The sequence below is a fragment of the Eucyclogobius newberryi genome, unplaced genomic scaffold, assembly GCF_026437365.1.
Source record: "Eucyclogobius newberryi isolate DKJ021-1_F unplaced genomic scaffold, fEucNew1.0.hap1 SCAF_5, whole genome shotgun sequence".
NCBI classification, from domain to species: Eukaryota; Metazoa; Chordata; class Actinopteri; order Gobiiformes; family Gobiidae; genus Eucyclogobius; species Eucyclogobius newberryi.
The window spans coordinates 31,740,244-31,758,329 of NW_027316167.1; the positions used below are offsets into that span (position 1 = coordinate 31,740,244).

General features: G+C 40.8%; 1 protein-coding gene across 1 annotated transcript in view; it reads left to right on the forward strand.

Annotated features, from left to right (window-relative positions):
• Window positions 1–17,551, forward strand: part of cngb1a (cyclic nucleotide gated channel subunit beta 1a) — a 59,322-nt gene extending 41,771 nt beyond the window's left edge. The window contains exons 28-36 of the mRNA XM_072464638.1: window positions 2,623–2,745; window positions 3,448–3,589; window positions 4,546–4,705; window positions 5,143–5,240; window positions 7,251–7,334; window positions 8,514–8,632; window positions 9,941–10,087; window positions 16,089–16,272; window positions 17,100–17,551. Coding sequence (XP_072320739.1) covers window positions 2,623–2,745; window positions 3,448–3,589; window positions 4,546–4,705; window positions 5,143–5,240; window positions 7,251–7,334; window positions 8,514–8,632; window positions 9,941–10,087; window positions 16,089–16,272; window positions 17,100–17,315 — 1,273 coding nt within the window. The 3' untranslated portion in view covers window positions 17,316–17,551. The remainder of the gene's footprint in view (window positions 1–2,622; window positions 2,746–3,447; window positions 3,590–4,545; window positions 4,706–5,142; window positions 5,241–7,250; window positions 7,335–8,513; window positions 8,633–9,940; window positions 10,088–16,088; window positions 16,273–17,099) is intronic.
• The last annotated feature ends 535 nt before the right edge of the window (window positions 17,552–18,086 follow it).

The following is an 18,086-nucleotide window of genomic DNA, read 5'->3' on the forward strand; positions in this document are numbered from 1 at the left end:
CAGACTTTGTCGTAGTCCTTCCATTGCTTTGGTGTTACAAAGCCCATGAGGTCATGAGATGCTTTGTTGTTGTATCCTTTAGAGTCCGACTGGCTTCAACCTGTTGTTGTTATTGTTGTTGTTGTTGTTTTATGGCGGTTGGCACCCAAGTGTTGTTGTTGTTGTTGTCCTGTTGTCCTGTAGTCCTAAAAGTTCTTCTTCCAGTGCTTTGACTTCCAGTGCTTTGACAAAGCCCAAGAGGACATGAGACGTCTCAGACTCTGTCCATCCATCCATCCATTTTCTACCACTTGTTCCCTTTTGGGGTCGCGGGTGACTGGAGCCTATCCCAGTGACTTCGGGTTAGTGTTGTTGTTGTTGTTGTTGTTGTTGTTGTTGTTGTTTTATGGCGGTTGGCATCCAATTGTTGCATTACCGCCAGACTTTATTCCTCAGACTTTGTCGTAGTCCTCAGACTCTGTCGTAGTCCGTAAAAGTACTCCTTCCATTGCTTTGGTGTTACAAAGCCCTTGAGGTCATGATATGTCTTTGTGACTAGAATAGTTGTTGTTGTTTCAGAGACCGACCGGCTTTATTCCAGGGAGACTCTTCTTCATCTTCCTCTCCTTCTTTGACGTTCGGTGCTTCCACCGTACAGCTTTATTCTTTAGGCTTCATTCTATAGGCTTTAATATTTCCACTGATGTCGCCGCTTGGTAGCCGTGCGTCTACGAGACTGGACGAGGACAGGAGACCACCCCCACCCCCATCTCGTCACTCTGATCACCCTGACTCCCCAAAAGCAGACCCCCATCACTCCGACTCCCATTTAGCGCCTTTAGCCTGTTTTCTATATTTGCCCAATCAAGCTCCTTTATTCCAAGGAATCTCCCTGCAGCTTTAGCAATGATCCTGATCCTTTCAGTTCTGCTTTGAGTCTGAGCAGCACAGTTTACAACATCCACCATAAAGAGTACAAAATCCTCTCTATCCACAACCAGGGTATTCTCATTAATTCTGGAACCTGCACACTTGGGACCTCCACTCTTGAAACCTTCACACTTCTTGGGAACCACGCTGGCCTTTCTCATTTCGCCCTGGCTGGGAGCAGCGCTGGCTCCTCTCTCTGTATTTACTCTAAACTCGTTACTTGAAACTTTCTTGACTGCATCTGCATAGGATATACCTTGAGAGACCTTTATTTTATGCACCTCAGCAGCTCTTTTGCTAAACCTGCATCCCCCGTAGGCAGAGCTATGTTCTTCCCCACAGTTACAGCACTTCAGTTTTGCTCCCACGTCACACTTCCCATACTCGTGATCTCCTGCACATTTACCACATCTTTGCCTCCCTCTACAGACTGCTGCAATATGCCCAAAGCGCTGGCACTTAAAGCAACGCAGGGGCGGTGGAACATATGGCCTAACGTCATGGCACATGAACCCAATGAACACCTTACTAGGCAGGCACCTCCCTTCAAGTGTTACCATTACCGACAAGCTGTCACATCTTACCCCAGACCGGGTCACCTTCAACCGCCTAGCGTCCACCACCGTAGCTCCAGTCAAATTCTCCTTAACTTCATCCACAGACGTCGCCGTAGGGACACCTACGATAACTCCTCTGACCGTGTTTCTTTCAGCATCAGACACAAGAATGTCCTTTCCACCCAGACGTTTAGTTCCAATCGCCTTCCGTTGCTGAGCCGCGTCCTTGCACACGACCAGCAGCGAGCCATCTCTAAGGACACTCGCACTCTTGATCACTCCCACAGCTACAGTTAGGCTCTTTGACAATGCCACTGAATTCCACTCCTTAAAGGATGCACTATCCTGTGCAAGCTTTATGATCACCTTACAGTCTCTGCTCTCACTCCGGACATCAATAGCTTCAGCCTCATCCTGCTGCTCATTCCCAGAACCCTCGGACGAGCTAAGGGACTTTTTACGTTTCCGGGCACGTGCAGCCAGAAAAGGCTGCTCCTCCACACCGTCCAGAACGTCTTCGACCACCGATCCACTCTCCTCCGCCATCTCCCGTCTCAGACTCCGTCGTAGTCCTTAAAAGTACTCCTTCCATTGCTTTGGTGTTACAAAGCCCATGAAGTCATGATATGTCTTTGTGACTTGTCGTAGAATAGTTGTTGTTGTTTCAGAGTCCGACTGGCTTTATTCCAGGGAGACTCTTCTTCATCTGCCCTTGGAGGAAAATAATTGCCCACCCCTGTCTTAGGGCGTTACGCCCACTGGCCTCAAATTGGTGTACGTCCTCTGGACAAGTGGGGGGGTTGCACGGAAATTTTCTATTAATTGTATTAATTGTATGGAACAAGTGGAAATGGAACAAGAACAGAGAGATTTAATTAAAAAAAGAAAGAAATAAGAAATCCAGAGAAAAGAAAATTCAGGCACACAAAGTCCAAAATAAACACCATATTTAACCCAAAATCAGTGAAATTTGTTCTTTTTCAAATGTATGGCTCATTTATGCTCCATATTCGTACGTAAACAGCTCCACACAATCACTCAAACATGCACAACTTTGATTAAATGAATGATGTGGAATCACTGCTGTAACAACGTTCAAAGCTCGTCGAAGTTGATTTTCACAGTGATGTAAACGTGTATTTGGTGTGTATTTCAGAGTGATCCGGACCTCCTCGTACCTGCTCTACTCTCTGCACATAAACGCTTGTCTGTTTTACTGGGGCTCAGACTATGAAGGACTGGGATCCACTAAATGGGTCTATAACGGAAAAGGCAACGCGTGAGTCTCACATCTGTCATTTATACTGTTTTTGAACCATCTTCTTTCTATTCAATGCTGCAGCACATTTATCTCGGATCATTTCAAATTAAGGGAATTTATTTGACAGATTTTTTGTCATCAGTTGTGCTCTTCAATCTGACAAATAATAAAAAAATAATCACAAAAATACTAATTAATAGCTGAATAAATAAAGTAAGAAAGTAGAAAATATCCATCCATCCATCTTCTTCCGCTTTATCCCGGGGGCTTTGAGCAAATTCGTATTTATTTGAAAAACCATTAATGGTGGATGAGTAGATATGACACTAAAGAAAGATGAACTCAAACTGTTCAATTTTCTAGTTTAATTATTAGTTTATAAGCTAGTGAATGATTGCTTATTTATATATTTTTTGTCATTGAGTTCATTGAGTTTTTTCAGACTGGCTTTTTACACTCAGTAACACTTGTTTTTTTGTTGTAGTTTTTTTTTTATTGTTTGCACTGTTAATTGTATTGTACTAAATAAAGGTTGATTGACAAAAGTAAAATACATTTTAAAAAATGATAACAATAATACAAATGATATTGAATTGACAGATTTACATAAATATTTGCTATGTATCTATCTCTTCCTCCTAACCTATGTTGATCCAGTATATTTAACTAATAAAGGTGTTAGCAATTGTAATGACGTAGTATATTTTTTGAATCCCTTAGGTACATCCGTTGTTATTACTTTGCTGTGAAGACTCTGATCACAATCGGAGGACTGCCCGACCCCACCACAGTGTTCGAGATCTGCTTCCAGCTCATAAACTACTTTGTGGGTGTTTTTGCCTTCTCCATCATGATCGGTCAGGTCAGTAAACACACCGGTCAGTAAACTCACCGGTCAGACGTCTGTATCTGAGGCCACGCTCACGCAGCAGGTCTCGACGCCTTGTTATTCAGAATGATGTAGTTGGGCCTCAGAACTCCTGCCATGGACACAATAAACTGTTACCTCTGGAGCACAAAAAGCTCTCACAAAAAGAATGGATGACACGAATTGGACCGACAATCATTGACTGGACTAACTTTGTACAGGACATTCAGAAAATTAAAAAAAATCAACGTTCAGACTCAATTTGAAAAGGGACAAATTTGACGGACTGTGGGCAAAATGGGACAATTGTTTGGATTTACGTGTGCTTTAGTTTCTATTATAGAAAAAGCTTCAGTTGTAGTCATCTGGACTCAGGGAAACTGAACAGAGAAGGAAGGGTGTTTCTTTCCATTATGTCTCTGGCCTGTCGGAAAAACTGTTGAAACAAACAACTCTTTCCTCTTCAGGAAGGCTCCTCCCAATGGGCTGGACTTACCACAGAATAGTATAAATATCGGAGTTCTCGACCTAAATTCTTTTATTGACAATGTCTCTTGGATGAGAGTCGAAACGTCTATTTTTTCTAACTGAGTCCAGATGACTACAACTGAAGCTTTTTCTACTATGGAACACGCCTGGACGAATGAGGGACTACACCGACATATTTAGTTTCTATTGTTTTATTGGACGTTTTTTATTTGGATTTGTGTCTGTTGTTGGTTTCTCTGGTTTTTTTATGCATTTTTTTATAAAAATAAAAAAAAGAAGATAAAGTACACACAGTGAATTTGACATTGTACAATATGACTCCTTTTAACAGTTGACTCAAAATTATACCACAATCGAATTAAGTTTTTCTGCTAATAATGAAGACAATAAAACTAAAACCTATGAAGCCAGTCAGTCGTGTCCAGGTCAAGCGGACTCTGACCATTGTTGCTGTGTCTCAGATGAGAGACGTGGTGGGCGCTGCGACCGCGGGGGAAAACTACTACCGCGCCTGCATGGACAGCACCACCAAGTACATGACGTCCTACAAGATCCCTCGAGACGTGCAGAACCGCATCAAGACCTGGTACGACTACACCTGGATGAGCCAGGGCATGCTCGGTGAGGGCGCTTCTACACACGTTATGTACATGCATTTAAGTGTTAAGCACAGTTTGATGTTTATGTGTCCTGTGATGTGTCCTGTGATGAGTCTGTATTATATATATATATATATATATATATATATATATATATATATATATATATATATACTGTGACAAACCCCCCAAAAAGTCTGAATTATGAGGTGGCAGGAGCTCAGTTTGTAGAGCGTTCACCATTAAACAGCCTTAGGTAAAGATAAGACGGTCTTATTAGTTATGACCATATAAATGTATATGGGAAATGTTTCAAATAATTGTATTGGGGGAGGTTGTTGTTGTTCTGTGTGTGGTTGTATTATTGTTGTGTTGATTTTTGTGATGTTTTATCAATAAATCAAATTCAAATATTTGTGCTATCCTTAAATCATGACCTTTCTTCTCTTTTTTTCTCAGACGAGCAGGAGTTGTTGATTCAGCTTCCTGAGAAGATGAGACTGGACATGGCTGTGGACGTGAACTACAGCATCGTCAGTAAAGTCGCTTTGTTTCAGGTCAGAAACGGTGAAACCTCAACATTAAGATAAGATAAGATATTCCTTTATTGTCCTTTATTTATACCACAAGGGGAAATTTCATTGATGCAACGCAGGTAGATACAGAGGCAGATACAGAAGAAAAGAACAGATCACTTATAGGAAGTTTGAAAAACACTCTCAATAGAAGATCTCCTATAAACAAAAACTCACAACAAGTGATGGAGGGGAAAAATAATAAAGATAAAAATAAAAAAATACCATTGCATGTGATCACGACAGTAATTGCACATGAATATGTGTCACGACAGTAATCTAATTTATCTAGAATTTACATCTTTGTTAACATGTCAAAGAAGTTTATGTTACACCAAATGTTTACACCATGTCCATTAGGGTTGCAATGATTTATCAGCTCATTGTGACCTGTCGACTATTAATCAAATTAAAAATGAAAAAAAAGGCAGGGAACACAGGTGTAACTACTAAGATAATTCAATACAATTACTTTTGTTCAATAATGACAAAAAAATAATTGAAATACAAAGTTTGGGCTCAACAGAAACAAATCATCAAACAAAGAGGAGTTTAAATACAAGGACTAACCCCAACTGAACACACGGGGGCGACATTACATCTAGGATAATAAATAGTAATACATTTGTCTGCATATTGTATATTTTATTATATTGTGAATTGTATTTTTACTACTTTGTAAAGCACTTTGTGTCTATGTTTACTTACTTACTTACTTACTTACTTACTTACTTACTTACTTCTAAGTCTACAGTACTTACTAAATTAACAAAGTAACTAAGTCAAAGTAGCAATGAGGCAAATCATTATAATTTAACAGAATACAATCAATTTAGCAATGTATTTAGCAAATTAGCAACAATAAACTCAAATATTAACTAATAAGTGTGCATCCACATTAGAAAAAATGTGGCTTAATTAAAGTATTAAATTAAATTGATGTGTAATGAATGAAATTAATATAAATGAAATGTAATCTGATAGACACTGTGGAGTCGTTATCTGGACTCTAAAACACAAATGTAAATACTTACAATAATACATTTTATTCTTTAAAAAAAGCCTTGAGTCACTGTATTTCAACTTTTTTTTTGGCTGATGATGTGTTTGAAAAGTCTGGATGTACAAAAGAAATAAAATAAACCCTAAAATAATGGTTTCTGTTCTTAGGCTACAAAGCTGTAAATTTACATGTTCAAAAGAAGTGTCATTTGTTTAATCCCACTTCCAAAATATAGCTTTACATTTCCAGTTACTGTTAGGTGTTAATAACTTGACACTTTTCATAATTTGTTTCTTTTTTTTTATCATAGTTCATCAATGTCCTGTCTTTATATTCTTTCTTGAATTTAAAGTTAATCACACTTTAACATTTTCAATCCAGGCTCATGATTCTATCGTTTGATACCAGATTACAGCTGGAAAAATGGAAATTTTTCACTTCATATTGATCCATCTTAATTTTTAAATCAATTTTTAACAGAAATTAATTACATTTCGAAATGATTTGAACATAAACTAAAAAGACTTTTATTCTGTGCCATTTAATGCAAAAAATAATCTAATTTAGTATTGGCTTTGGACCTCTCGATACAAAAAAAACCCAACCAATTAGACATCACTGAATATTGGTGTTTTGATTAATTAGCCAGGCCCACTTCAGACATATAGAGATACAGAAGCTTTCCATTGTTTATCAAGTCATTGTCAATGTAATTCACTGTATGGCCATAATAATGTCAACAGAAAACACAGCTTTTCTAAATGAAATCCCACATTGCAATAGAAATACATGTATTGGAGGCCGGTGTCGGTGCACTACATGAGATGAACTGGTCTGATGAGTTTGAACTGCAGAGTCCATGTGCTGACCCAGTTCTTAATGTTATTTCCGGTGCTAATAGGTGCAGTTTGTAGGAGAGTGGGTTTGATGGAGGCAGGACACGCTACACCTCCTGCTGTGCTAACGCTCTGCTCGTGTTTCTGTGTCAGGGCTGCGACCGGCAGATGGTGTTCGACATGCTCACCAGGCTCAAGTCTGTGGTCTTTCTCCCCGGAGACTTTGTGTGTAAAAAGGTACAAAATCATTCACGTTTTTCATTTTAAAGGTGAAATGCAGCTGTTCTGGCAGAGGTCAGGGATAAACATGGGCTTTTCTGCTTTGTGCAGTTCTCTTTGGCTGTGCAAACGACTGAAGGGATTTTTTATATGACTTTATAATTATTGTTTCTGTTTTGTGTCTTTTCCTGTTGTGTAAAGCACTTTGAATTATTTTGTGCACAAATGGCGCTTTACAAATGCCTCAAATGTCACAAATAATGAGACAAAATCAAAACTAAACAATGGCTAACCTACTCATCTCTAAAGAACTAATTTAATCTTGTCTTGCACTTTTAATAAATATTTAAAATTCTTTATTATGTTTTGTGCTTTTGATATTCTTATGTCTAACTTCTACTTTTTTATTTGCTTTGATTTATTATTATTATTATTATTATGTTATTATTTTTTATTATTATTATTTTTAAATTAGTGTTATTAATAATAATAATTTGATGATTATTGTGCATGTTTCTTGTACTGGGTCTTGAGTGAGATTTTAATTGCACTGTGAAGCACTTTGTAAAAGTGTTTAGTGCTATCCAAATAAAGATTATTAATGCTATCAAACTAAAATAAACTAGGACAGAAACCTAACAATGCATGAGTGTAGTTGTTGTATTTGGATGTGGTGCTCTTGTAGCTCTTGTACATTTATTATATCATTCATTACAATAAATAAAACAAAATATATATTTTAATAAAATAAATATATATATAGATATAGGACAAGATCTCGTGCGACAAGTTCTCTCAATACTGTACTTCTGAAAAATATTTTTTTCTTTAATTTTCCATGAACCACTATAGGTTAGGTACTTTAGGCAGCTGAAAACTGCAATAATGATTCAGCTTTTACTGAAAATAATGTAGAAGAAATATGTTATAATGCTATAAAAGCATTAGAAATAAAGTTTCATCCCACCCCTGTTCATTACATATGTCTTTGTAATCAAAAATCTAAATGTATTTCAGAGCAATGCAATTCAGAGCGCTTTAAAAACATTTGGAAAATGCATTAAAGTTATGATACAAGTGCATTAACACCTACATACAATCTAAAACCACAGATACGCACAAATAAGAACATAAATAGTCTCTGGTAAATGTCTCTCGTAAGCCGGACCAAACAGCAGCGTGTTGTTTGTTTTACAGGGCGAGATCGGGCGAGAGATGTACATCATAAAGCAGGGCGAGGTGCAGGTGGTGGGGGGTCCCGACTTGAACACGGTGTTTGTGACGATCCGAGCCGGCTCTGTGTTCGGGGAGATCAGGTGAGACTGGACTCATCCACTTAAACTATTAACACTGACACAGACACAGCTCTGTCTCCAGGGTCTGAGCCTGAGACTGACACTGCACTTTAAGTCTGTGACCAGTTTTATTCTGTACCTATGGTTTACAATATGTTTGGACGTAGTTTAGCCTGGTTTGATTCTGGGTTAGTCCTGGTTCAGACGTGGAAGTACCAGCACAGGATGTGCTGAACCAGGAGAAATGTTGGTAAAGCATTTTGTGTTTTATTTTTCCACAGAAATGTAATATAGCAGTCGTTATTGTGTCCCTTTTGAAACAGATCCAGTGCTGGGGATATTTAGTGTGGCCCCAAATTCTGTTAAAATGGTGGCGCACCCCCGGCCCAGAGACCACGGGCCTCTGGTAAATTTGGCTCTGGACCACACATTTCACTAAAACGTAGTGAACACAATTATATTTCAGATTTCATTAATCATTTTACCTATTTGTCTCAGTTTGACTATTTTTGTAAAGACGTAGGACGTATGACGTAAAAGTAATTCCACAACAGCCAAAATCCATATAAATGACACAACAGTTATGATTTGACACACAATAATACCACATCAACACCTTGATTTTGTTGAAGATCATTTAAACTGTCAAAAGTGTCAGTTAAGTGGAAAATGTCTTTGCGTTTTCAGTGGCACGTCGCTCATTGATGACATCACAGAGGGATTCCGATTCAGCTGTACTTCCTGTAATTTTATACTAATAATTTTTCTAAATGTCTTTGCGAACTGCAACTTACCGGAAGAAAATCTATGATAAATATTTACCACAGGTGCTTTCCTATCAAACTAACTTATAATTAGAAAAACTGAAGTATCTGTCAGTAAAAGCTTTGTGTATCGGTACTTTCCTCAAGTGATTTTTACGGTGGACACTTTTTACTTTTACTTCACAACTTTTTTTTGAGAGAGAGAAAGTGTCTGTACTTTATACACCATACAAAGTACTTTACATTTGATTTTGATATTTGTAGCACGTTCATGGTGACATCCTACGTGAAGGTTTTTTTCGTTCAAGCCCCAGCATTGAGCAAACAAAAAAGAAAAAAATATAGAAAATAGGACATTGATTTGAATTGTTGCTGTTGATTAAAGATCAGCAATTTTTTGATGAAATTACATTTATCAAAATATGATTACGATTTGATTAATCGTTGCAGTCCTACAGGTAAATTAGCAGGCTGTGTTAGTGTAGAATAATTGGCTTGCGACTATAACTATATTATATTATATTATATTATTGGCCTCTGACCCTGCTCTTCTCTGATTGGTCAGTTTGCTCGCCGGCGGTGGAGGAAACCGACGCACTGCGAACGTGAAGTCTCATGGTTTTGCAAACCTCATGATCCTGGACAAGAAAGACCTGGCCGAGATCCTGGTCCACTACCCCGAGTCCCAGAAGCTGCTCCGGAAGAAAGCCAAGTGAGCCCCACCCACTTACACCAAAACCATGCCCACACAGAAGCCACACCCACTTATGTTTCACCCACTTATGCTTTTTCCCCAGCGCTAAAACACAAAATAAAGTCTGGGTATTGGCAACAAATATAATATGTATATTTTATGTAAGTAATACACACAATACAAATATAGTTATATATTTGGAACTTTTGATTAATCTTAGTACCTTTTTTTTTTAACAATCTGGTGACATAATAGAAGTTATGCAGATGACATCACAACTTTTGTAATTTTGGGGGTGAAGACCAAAAATGTGTCAAAGAGTGTCAAGGGTGAATAAAGGAATTTTCTACTGTAATAACTCAAAACACTGCTACAGTCTAATAACATGAAACATAAAATAACATAAAAGTCTACAACTCTGCACAATGTGTAGTTTGTACCTGACATTTAAAAAGATAAAATCAAGGAAACAGTTGTAGAAAACCAGATAAACAACAGGAACACTGCTGCTATTACCGTTCTCTCGTTCACTAGCAAGGACCACAACCCCAGCTACGATGCAAAGTGTTTATTGACACAAGGGAAACATGAATAACACAAATGTACAGAAATGAATGTAGTTTTGGGGCTTCTGGCGATTAGGGCTGTAGGCTCCCGGGCCTCCATAATCCCATATAGGAGATACATTAGAATAATTAGAATGATTAAAAGGGGATTGGAGGGAGGGGCACAAAGTCATGATGCTGATGTGTGTGACAATGGATGCTTAAATAGTGCAGCCGCAGGAAGGGGCGTGAAAGGGGTGTGGTCCTGCTCCCCATCATAAGATAATGATCTTATATTTATTTAAATTAGACGTTTCTGTTGTTTCTTGTTGGTCTTGGTCGTGTCCTGTTCTTGGTCTTGGTCTTGGTCTTGGTCTTGGTCTTGGTCTTGGTCTTGGTCTTGGTCTTGGTCTTGGTCTTGGTCTTGGTCTTGGTCTTGGTCTTGGTCTTGGTTTTGTTCTTGGTCCTGGTCTTGGTCTTGGTCTTGGTCCAGTTCTTGTCCTGTTCTTGTCCTGGTTTTGGTCCTGTTCTTGTCCTGTTCTTGGTCCCGTTCTTGTCCTGTTCTGGGTCCTGTTCTTGTTCTGTTCTTGGTCCCGTTCTTGGTCCCGTTCTTGTCCTGTTCTTGGTCCTGTTCTTGTCCTGTTCTTGGTCCCGTTCTTGTCCAGTTCTTGTCCAGTTCTTGTCCTGTTCTTGTCCTGTACTTGGTCCCGTTCTTTGTTCCGTTCTTGTCCTGTTCTTGGTCCCGTTCTTTGTCCCGTTCTTGTCCTGTTCTTGGTCCTGTTCTTGGTCCCGTTCTTGGTCCCGTTCTTGGTCCCGTTCTTGTCCTGTTCTTGTCCTGTTCTTGTCCCGTTCTTGGTCCCGTTCTTGGTTTTGTTCTTGTCCTGTTCTTGGTCCCGTTCTTGGTCCCGTTCTTGTCCTGTTCTTGGTCCTGTTCTTGTCCCGTTCTTGGTCCCGTTCTTGTCCTGTTCTTGGTCCCGTCCTTGTCCTGTTCTTGGTCCTGTTCTTGTCCTGTTCTTGGTCCCGTTCTTGTCCTGTTCTTGGTCCCGTCTTGTCCTGTTCTCGGTCCTGTTCTTGATCCCGTTCTTGTCCCTGTTCTTGGTCCCGTTCTTGGTCCTGTTCTTGTCCTGTTCTTGGTCCCGTTCTTGTCCTGTTCTTGGTCCTGTTCTTGTCCTGTTCTTGGTCCTGTTCTTGTCCTGTTCTTGGTCCTGTTCTTGTCCTGTTCTTGGTCCTGTTCTTGTCCTGTTCTTGGTCCCGTTCTCGGTCCCGTTCTTGTCCCGTTCTTGGTCCTGTTCTTGTCCTGTTCTTGGTCCTGTTCTTGTCCCGTTCTTGGTCCCGTTCTTGTCCTGTTCTTGGTCCCGTTCTTGTCCTGTTCTTGGTCCTGTTCTTGTCCTCTTCTTGGTCCTGTTCTTGTCCTGTTCTTGGTCCCGTTCTTGTCCTGTTCTTGGTCCCGTCTTGTCCTGTTCTCGGTCCTGTTCTTGATCCCGTTCTTGTCCCTGTTCTTGGTTCCTTTCTTGGTCCTGTTCTTGGTCCTGTTCTTGGTCCCGTTCTTGGTCCTGTTCTTGTCCTGTTCTTGGCCCTGTTCTTGATCCCGTTCTTGTCCCTGTTCTTGGTCCTGTTCTTGGTCCTGTTCTTGGTTCTGTTCTTGGTCCTGTTCTTGGTCCCGTTCTTGGTCCCGTTCTTGGTCCTGTTCTTGGTCCTGTTCTTGGTTCTGTTCTTGGTCCTGTTCTTGGTCCCGTTCTTGGTCCCGTTCTTGGTCCTGTTCTTGTCCCGTTCTTGGTCCCGTTCTTGGTCCTGTTCTTGTCCTGTTCTTGGCCCTGTTCTTGATCCCGTTCTTGTCCCTGTTCTTGGTCCTGTTCTTGGTCCTGTTCTTGGTCCTGTTCTTGGTTCTGTTCTTGATCCCGTTCTTGTCCCTGTTCTTGGTCCTGTTCTTGGTCCTGTTCTTGGCCCTGTTCTTGATCCCGTTCTTGTCCCTGTTCTTGGTTCCTTTCTTGGTCCTGTTCTTGGTCCTGTTCTTGGTCCTGTTCTTGTCCTGTTCTTGGTCCCGTTCTTGTCCTGTTCTTGGTCCCGTCTTGTCCTGTTCTCGGTCCTGTTCTTGATCCCGTTCTTGTCCCTGTTCTTGGTTCCTTTCTTGGTCCTGTTCTTGGTCCTGTTCTTGGTCCCGTTCTTGGTCCTGTTCTTGTCCTGTTCTTGGCCCTGTTCTTGATCCCGTTCTTGTCCCTGTTCTTGGTCCTGTTCTTGGTCCTGTTCTTGGTTCTGTTCTTGGTCCTGTTCTTGGTCCCGTTCTTGGTCCCGTTCTTGGTCCTGTTCTTGGTCCTGTTCTTGGTTCTGTTCTTGGTCCTGTTCTTGGCCCCGTTCTTGGTCCCGTTCTTGGTCCTGTTCTTGTCCCGTTCTTGGTCCCGTTCTTGGTCCTGTTCTTGTCCTGTTCTTGGCCCTGTTCTTGATCCCGTTCTTGTCCCTGTTCTTGGTCCTGTTCTTGGTCCTGTTCTTGGTTCTGTTCTTGATCCCGTTCTTGTCCCTGTTCTTGGTCCTGTTCTTGATCCCGTTCTTGGCCCTGTTCTTGGTCCTGTTCTTGGTCCTGTTCTTGGTCCTGTTCTTGGTTCTGTTCTTGATCCCGTTCTTGTCCCTGTTCTTGGTCCTGTTCTTGGTCCTGTTCTTGGCCCTGTTCTTGATCCCGTTCTTGTCCCTGTTCTTGGTCCTGTTCTTGGTCCTGTTCTTGGTTCTGTTCTTGGTCCTGTTCTTGGTCCCGTTCTTGGTCCCGTTCTTGGTCCTGTTCTTGGTCCTGTTCTTGGTTCTGTTCTTGGTCCTGTTCTTGGCCCCGTTCTTGGTCCCGTTCTTGGTCCTGTTCTTGTCCCGTTCTTGGTCCCGTTCTTGGTCCTGTTCTTGTCCTGTTCTTGGCCCTGTTCTTGATCCCGTTCTTGTCCCTGTTCTTGGTCCTGTTCTTGGTCCTGTTCTTGGTTCTGTTCTTGATCCCGTTCTTGTCCCTGTTCTTGGTCCTGTTCTTGATCCCGTTCTTGGCCCTGTTCTTGGTCCTGTTCTTGGTCCTGTTCTTGGCCCTGTTCTTGATCCCGTTCTTGTCCCTGTTCTTGGTCCTGTTCTTGATCCCGTTCTTGGCCCTGTTCTTGGTCCTGTTCTTGGTCCTGTTCTTGGTCCTGTTCTTGGCCCTGTTCTTGATCCCGTTCTTGTCCCTGTTCTTGGTCCTGTTCTTGGTTCTGTTCTTGGTCCTGTTCTTGGTCCTGTTCTTGGTTCTGTTCTTGGTCCTGTTCTTGGTCCCGTTCTTGGTCCCGTTCTTGGTCCTGTTCTTGGTCCTGTTCTTGTCCCTGTTCTTGGTCCTGTTCTTGGTCCCGTTCTTGGTCCTGTTCTTGGTCCTGTTCTTGTCCCTGTTCTTGGTTCTGTTCTTGGTTCTGTTCTTGGTCCTGTTCTTGGTCCTGTTCTTGGTTCTGTTCTTGGTCCTGTTCTTGGTCCCGTTCTTGGTCCCGTTCTTGGTCCCGTTCTTGGTCCTGTCCTTGATCTCACCTCTGCCCCAGTCAGGATTAGCCTCTGTGGGCTTAATCTGCTCAGGTCGGACCAATGTGGTCCTAGGACGGGCCAGTGACTCAGGAGCCCAGCTCAGCCACTTTAGCTTCAGTCAGAGCTTCGACGTCCCGTGTGTGCGACGTGATGTAGCGGCTTAAACGGACATGTATTTTGTGTTGGTGGAGTCGTAGCTGAAGGTTAGTCACAGCTTTTCTCCTTCTCTTTCTGTGGTTCAATAATGTTTTATGTGATGCTAGAAAATGTGTGGTTTGGTGGGACAATTTTATCTTAAATCTTCAGTTTAATCTGTAATTCATATGTAGTAGTAATGCCTTAATTTACTCTCTGTTAGCATATTTCAACCAATATGATTTCAATTGAATCAAGATCCAGTTGTTTCAAATAATCAATGAGCATGAGGTTTGGAGCGAGTACAGACTTTAATCATAAATGATAATAGTAATAATAATACATCAAACTTAAAGGCTATTTTGGACACTTAATGACACTTTACAATAAAAGAATCAAAATAGAAAGACAACAAAGGTAATGAATCAAGGAAATGCCAGTTTAAACAGGAAAGAGACTATTTTGCGTTTAATGACAATGATTAAAAGTATGTCTTCATTAAATGTATATCGAAATCTATTTTTGGAATAAATGAAGTTAAACTGAATATCTCGATTTATAAAAATGTGAACTTTACTTTCAATCTCGTATGTTTGTACCAATTCTACCTTGAAATGTACATAAAACTGAAGAAACTGTAGTAGAAATGGTATAGTTATAGTTGTAGTAGTTGCAAATACTTCTGACATACAGTAAAGTAAAATAGAGGTTTTATTTTAGAACAATACGGACAAAGAATTGAACTATAAAAGCATGTGAATAAGCTGTGTTTTCGTCAGTCAGTCCGTCAGCTTTAGTGCGAAACACTGGTGCAAGAAGCTTTGAAACATATGGTGGTTTAAAAGGCTGACGCTGCTCATAAAGCGTAAGCAAGAGTAATTAGGTCAAATGATGTCACTTAACTTAATTAGAAAACACGCAGATTTGTCATAAACGCTTTCAACCTTTTATAAGAGATTGGACATGAAAAACACAAATTGACTTCTTGTTCACTACTCAATGATACAGAAATTCATGATCTTTTTCTCATATTGATCGGTCAGTATACATTTTTTTGTTTAGTTTAGTCTTTTTTATTTGAAGGGACAAAAAAAAGAAAAGATGTTCTGCATCAGATTACTGCTACATAACTACAGTCGTTTCCATCAGCACTCACTTGTTTACAGGATCGTACAATGCAATTACACCCAGTCACCACTAAGAGCAACTCATAATGTCACACACAACATCACACAACATCACACAACATCACACAACATCACACAGTACCACACATCCCTATCAGCAACGAGCATTAAGTGTTTCCAAACTCGTACGTCAGCTTTGACATGTAAAATACACATTTACGTTACCATCTTCTTCATTTCACTATCGCATCAGGTCAGACACGTCCCTGTTTTTCTCATTTAACACAGAAAATAGTCTCTTTTTTTCTGTTTGAACTCTGCTCCTTGTCTTTGTTTCTGCCTCCATACATTTTCCTCCTGTCATTTTCAAAGCTACTAATTTCACATGTGATCCTATATTATGATTAGTTTATTTATTAACCTATTAAAAAAAAAAAAAAAGTGATTGAAATCCATTGACCTGGACCGAGGCGAAGTGCAGCACCATCATCACGACATTGACACATTTGCACAAAAAGAAAAAACAATGTAAAACAATGTAAGAGATTAAAACAGGACTAGATTAAGTTCATACTGGACGATTCTCACTTATCTTTGTTGTTTATGTCGATAAATACAATGTTTAACAAGCTCACACTGTTGACTTTCCGTACTTCTGAACGTTGAAAACCGTAACCGTGTCGTTGCTCTTTTCTCGTCTTGCAGGAAGATGCTGACGAAGGACAAAAAGCCGGTCGAGAAGGAGGGCAAGGAGGCGGCGGTGGTGATCCCGGCCAGACCCGAGACGCCCAAAATGTTCAAGGCGGCTCTGAAAGTGACCGAGCAGGCCGGCATCGAGGGCACTTTCGCCAAGATCAAGGCCGCGTACAAACCAGCCGAGGCCGAGGAGGTGAGAGCGCTCGGATTGGTTGACACGTGGTTTAGCAGGTTGTCCTAACCAATCAGAGTGGTCAGCGTTAGGTTTGATCCCCGATGCCAGACAAACAAACCGGTGTAGGAATTAAAACTGAGCCATCCGGGGACATCTTCGTCTGTTCGGACTGTTTTGGTTCCTGCACTGGATTATAATTGTTTAAATGGCACGTATTCTAAACATTAATGCTTTGTGAGGCCAGAATGGTATGTGAAAAACTTGAAAAGGTCATGGATGGTTCGAATTTGTAATGGAGGTGGTTGTTTTGTCACACTGGCTAGGGAATCCGCCCACATTAACACTGTCAGTCATTGTCCGTTTTTACGCCTGGTTCGCTCTCTATCCCATTGTGTCGAGAACGCTTTGAACACGATCGAGCTTATGATAGGCGTGAATTGACGGATCTATTTTTTGTTACTTTGGACAAACTGGGCTGGGCTGTATGAATTTAAAAAATGTATCAAGATTTTTTGGATCCATTATATTGAGAGATCTTGATTTTTGATTCATTTCTTTTCAAAAACAAAATAAAAATGGCTTTCTACTTTTAATCACTGCCGTTTAACACATAAATAGTCATAGTCAAGATGAAAATAGTCAAATTTCTTCCTCCAAAGTCTGAACTCGGCTCCAAATCACACGCTTGTACTGACAGAGGATTGTTTGAGGACTTGTAAGTTAAAATCCACCTGAGCATATCATCGATGAGAAGACACAACTGAGTCTTGACCTTGATTACATTTTGATTAATCTACCAATGAAGCCTTAAATCTGACAGTTAGCGTGTCTCTTATTGCCCCCAGGCCTCCTCCGCTCTGCCGCCGCGCCCGCCGCCTTCACCCATGCACCGGCGCTCTCCCATCCCGGTGTTCAAGGCCGAGGAGCACGACGACACGGTGGCCGAGACCGCCGACAGCTCCCTCATCATCCGCATGACGCCGCGGCGAGCTGGAGAGGAGATGCTGAGCGTGGAGATGAGCCCGGGCCAGGAGGACGGGGCCCCAGGAGCCGAGATGTGAACCCTGGAGCTCAGTGTGTCCAGCAGCAAGAGGGAAATGCTGACGCCCAAGCAAATACTCAGACTCTTAATGGGGGTTTGGCCCGTTTGAGAAGGGTTTTCCTTGTCGGACAGAACACATGGGAAATATTTGGTTGGTTCATGTAAATTTCACGCACTTGCAGAGGTGGAAAGTAACGATGTACAAAGGTAAAAGTAGTGGAGACGAGGAATGGTTGTAACACTTTTAGATTGACTTCATTTGAGAGCAGGTATCTGTACTTTCTACTCTACTTCGTAACTGTGAAAAGTGCATCTCGTATGATTTTTAGTACGTTCATGGTGACTAAAGGTTTTGACTTTGAATCCTGGCCTTTAGTAATTAAATATATAAAGGAAACATTAGGAAATGAATTTAGTTATAAAATCAAGACAATTCTTTGTCAGGATAACCACTGTCTCTCTTTAATAATTGTCAAAAATCTACGTGAAATACTTTTTTACCGTCAAATACGTTTACATAGATTTTTATATGTGATACTTTTACTGGAGTAACAGAAGGCAGTACTCCTTCCACCGCTGCTGATCGGTGTTACAACCCTCCCCAGTCTCCCCACCATAAGTAAAGTTTTTAACAATCTGTACTTTACTTTTTTGAGTATGTTTTATAGTGGATGCTTTGAACCTTTACTCCACTACATGTTTTCAACTGGACTGAAAAGTTGAAAGTACTTTTCATGTTGTTTAAGGAGTCATCTTTGACACGTTCACAGTAACAATCTGAATTCAAGTC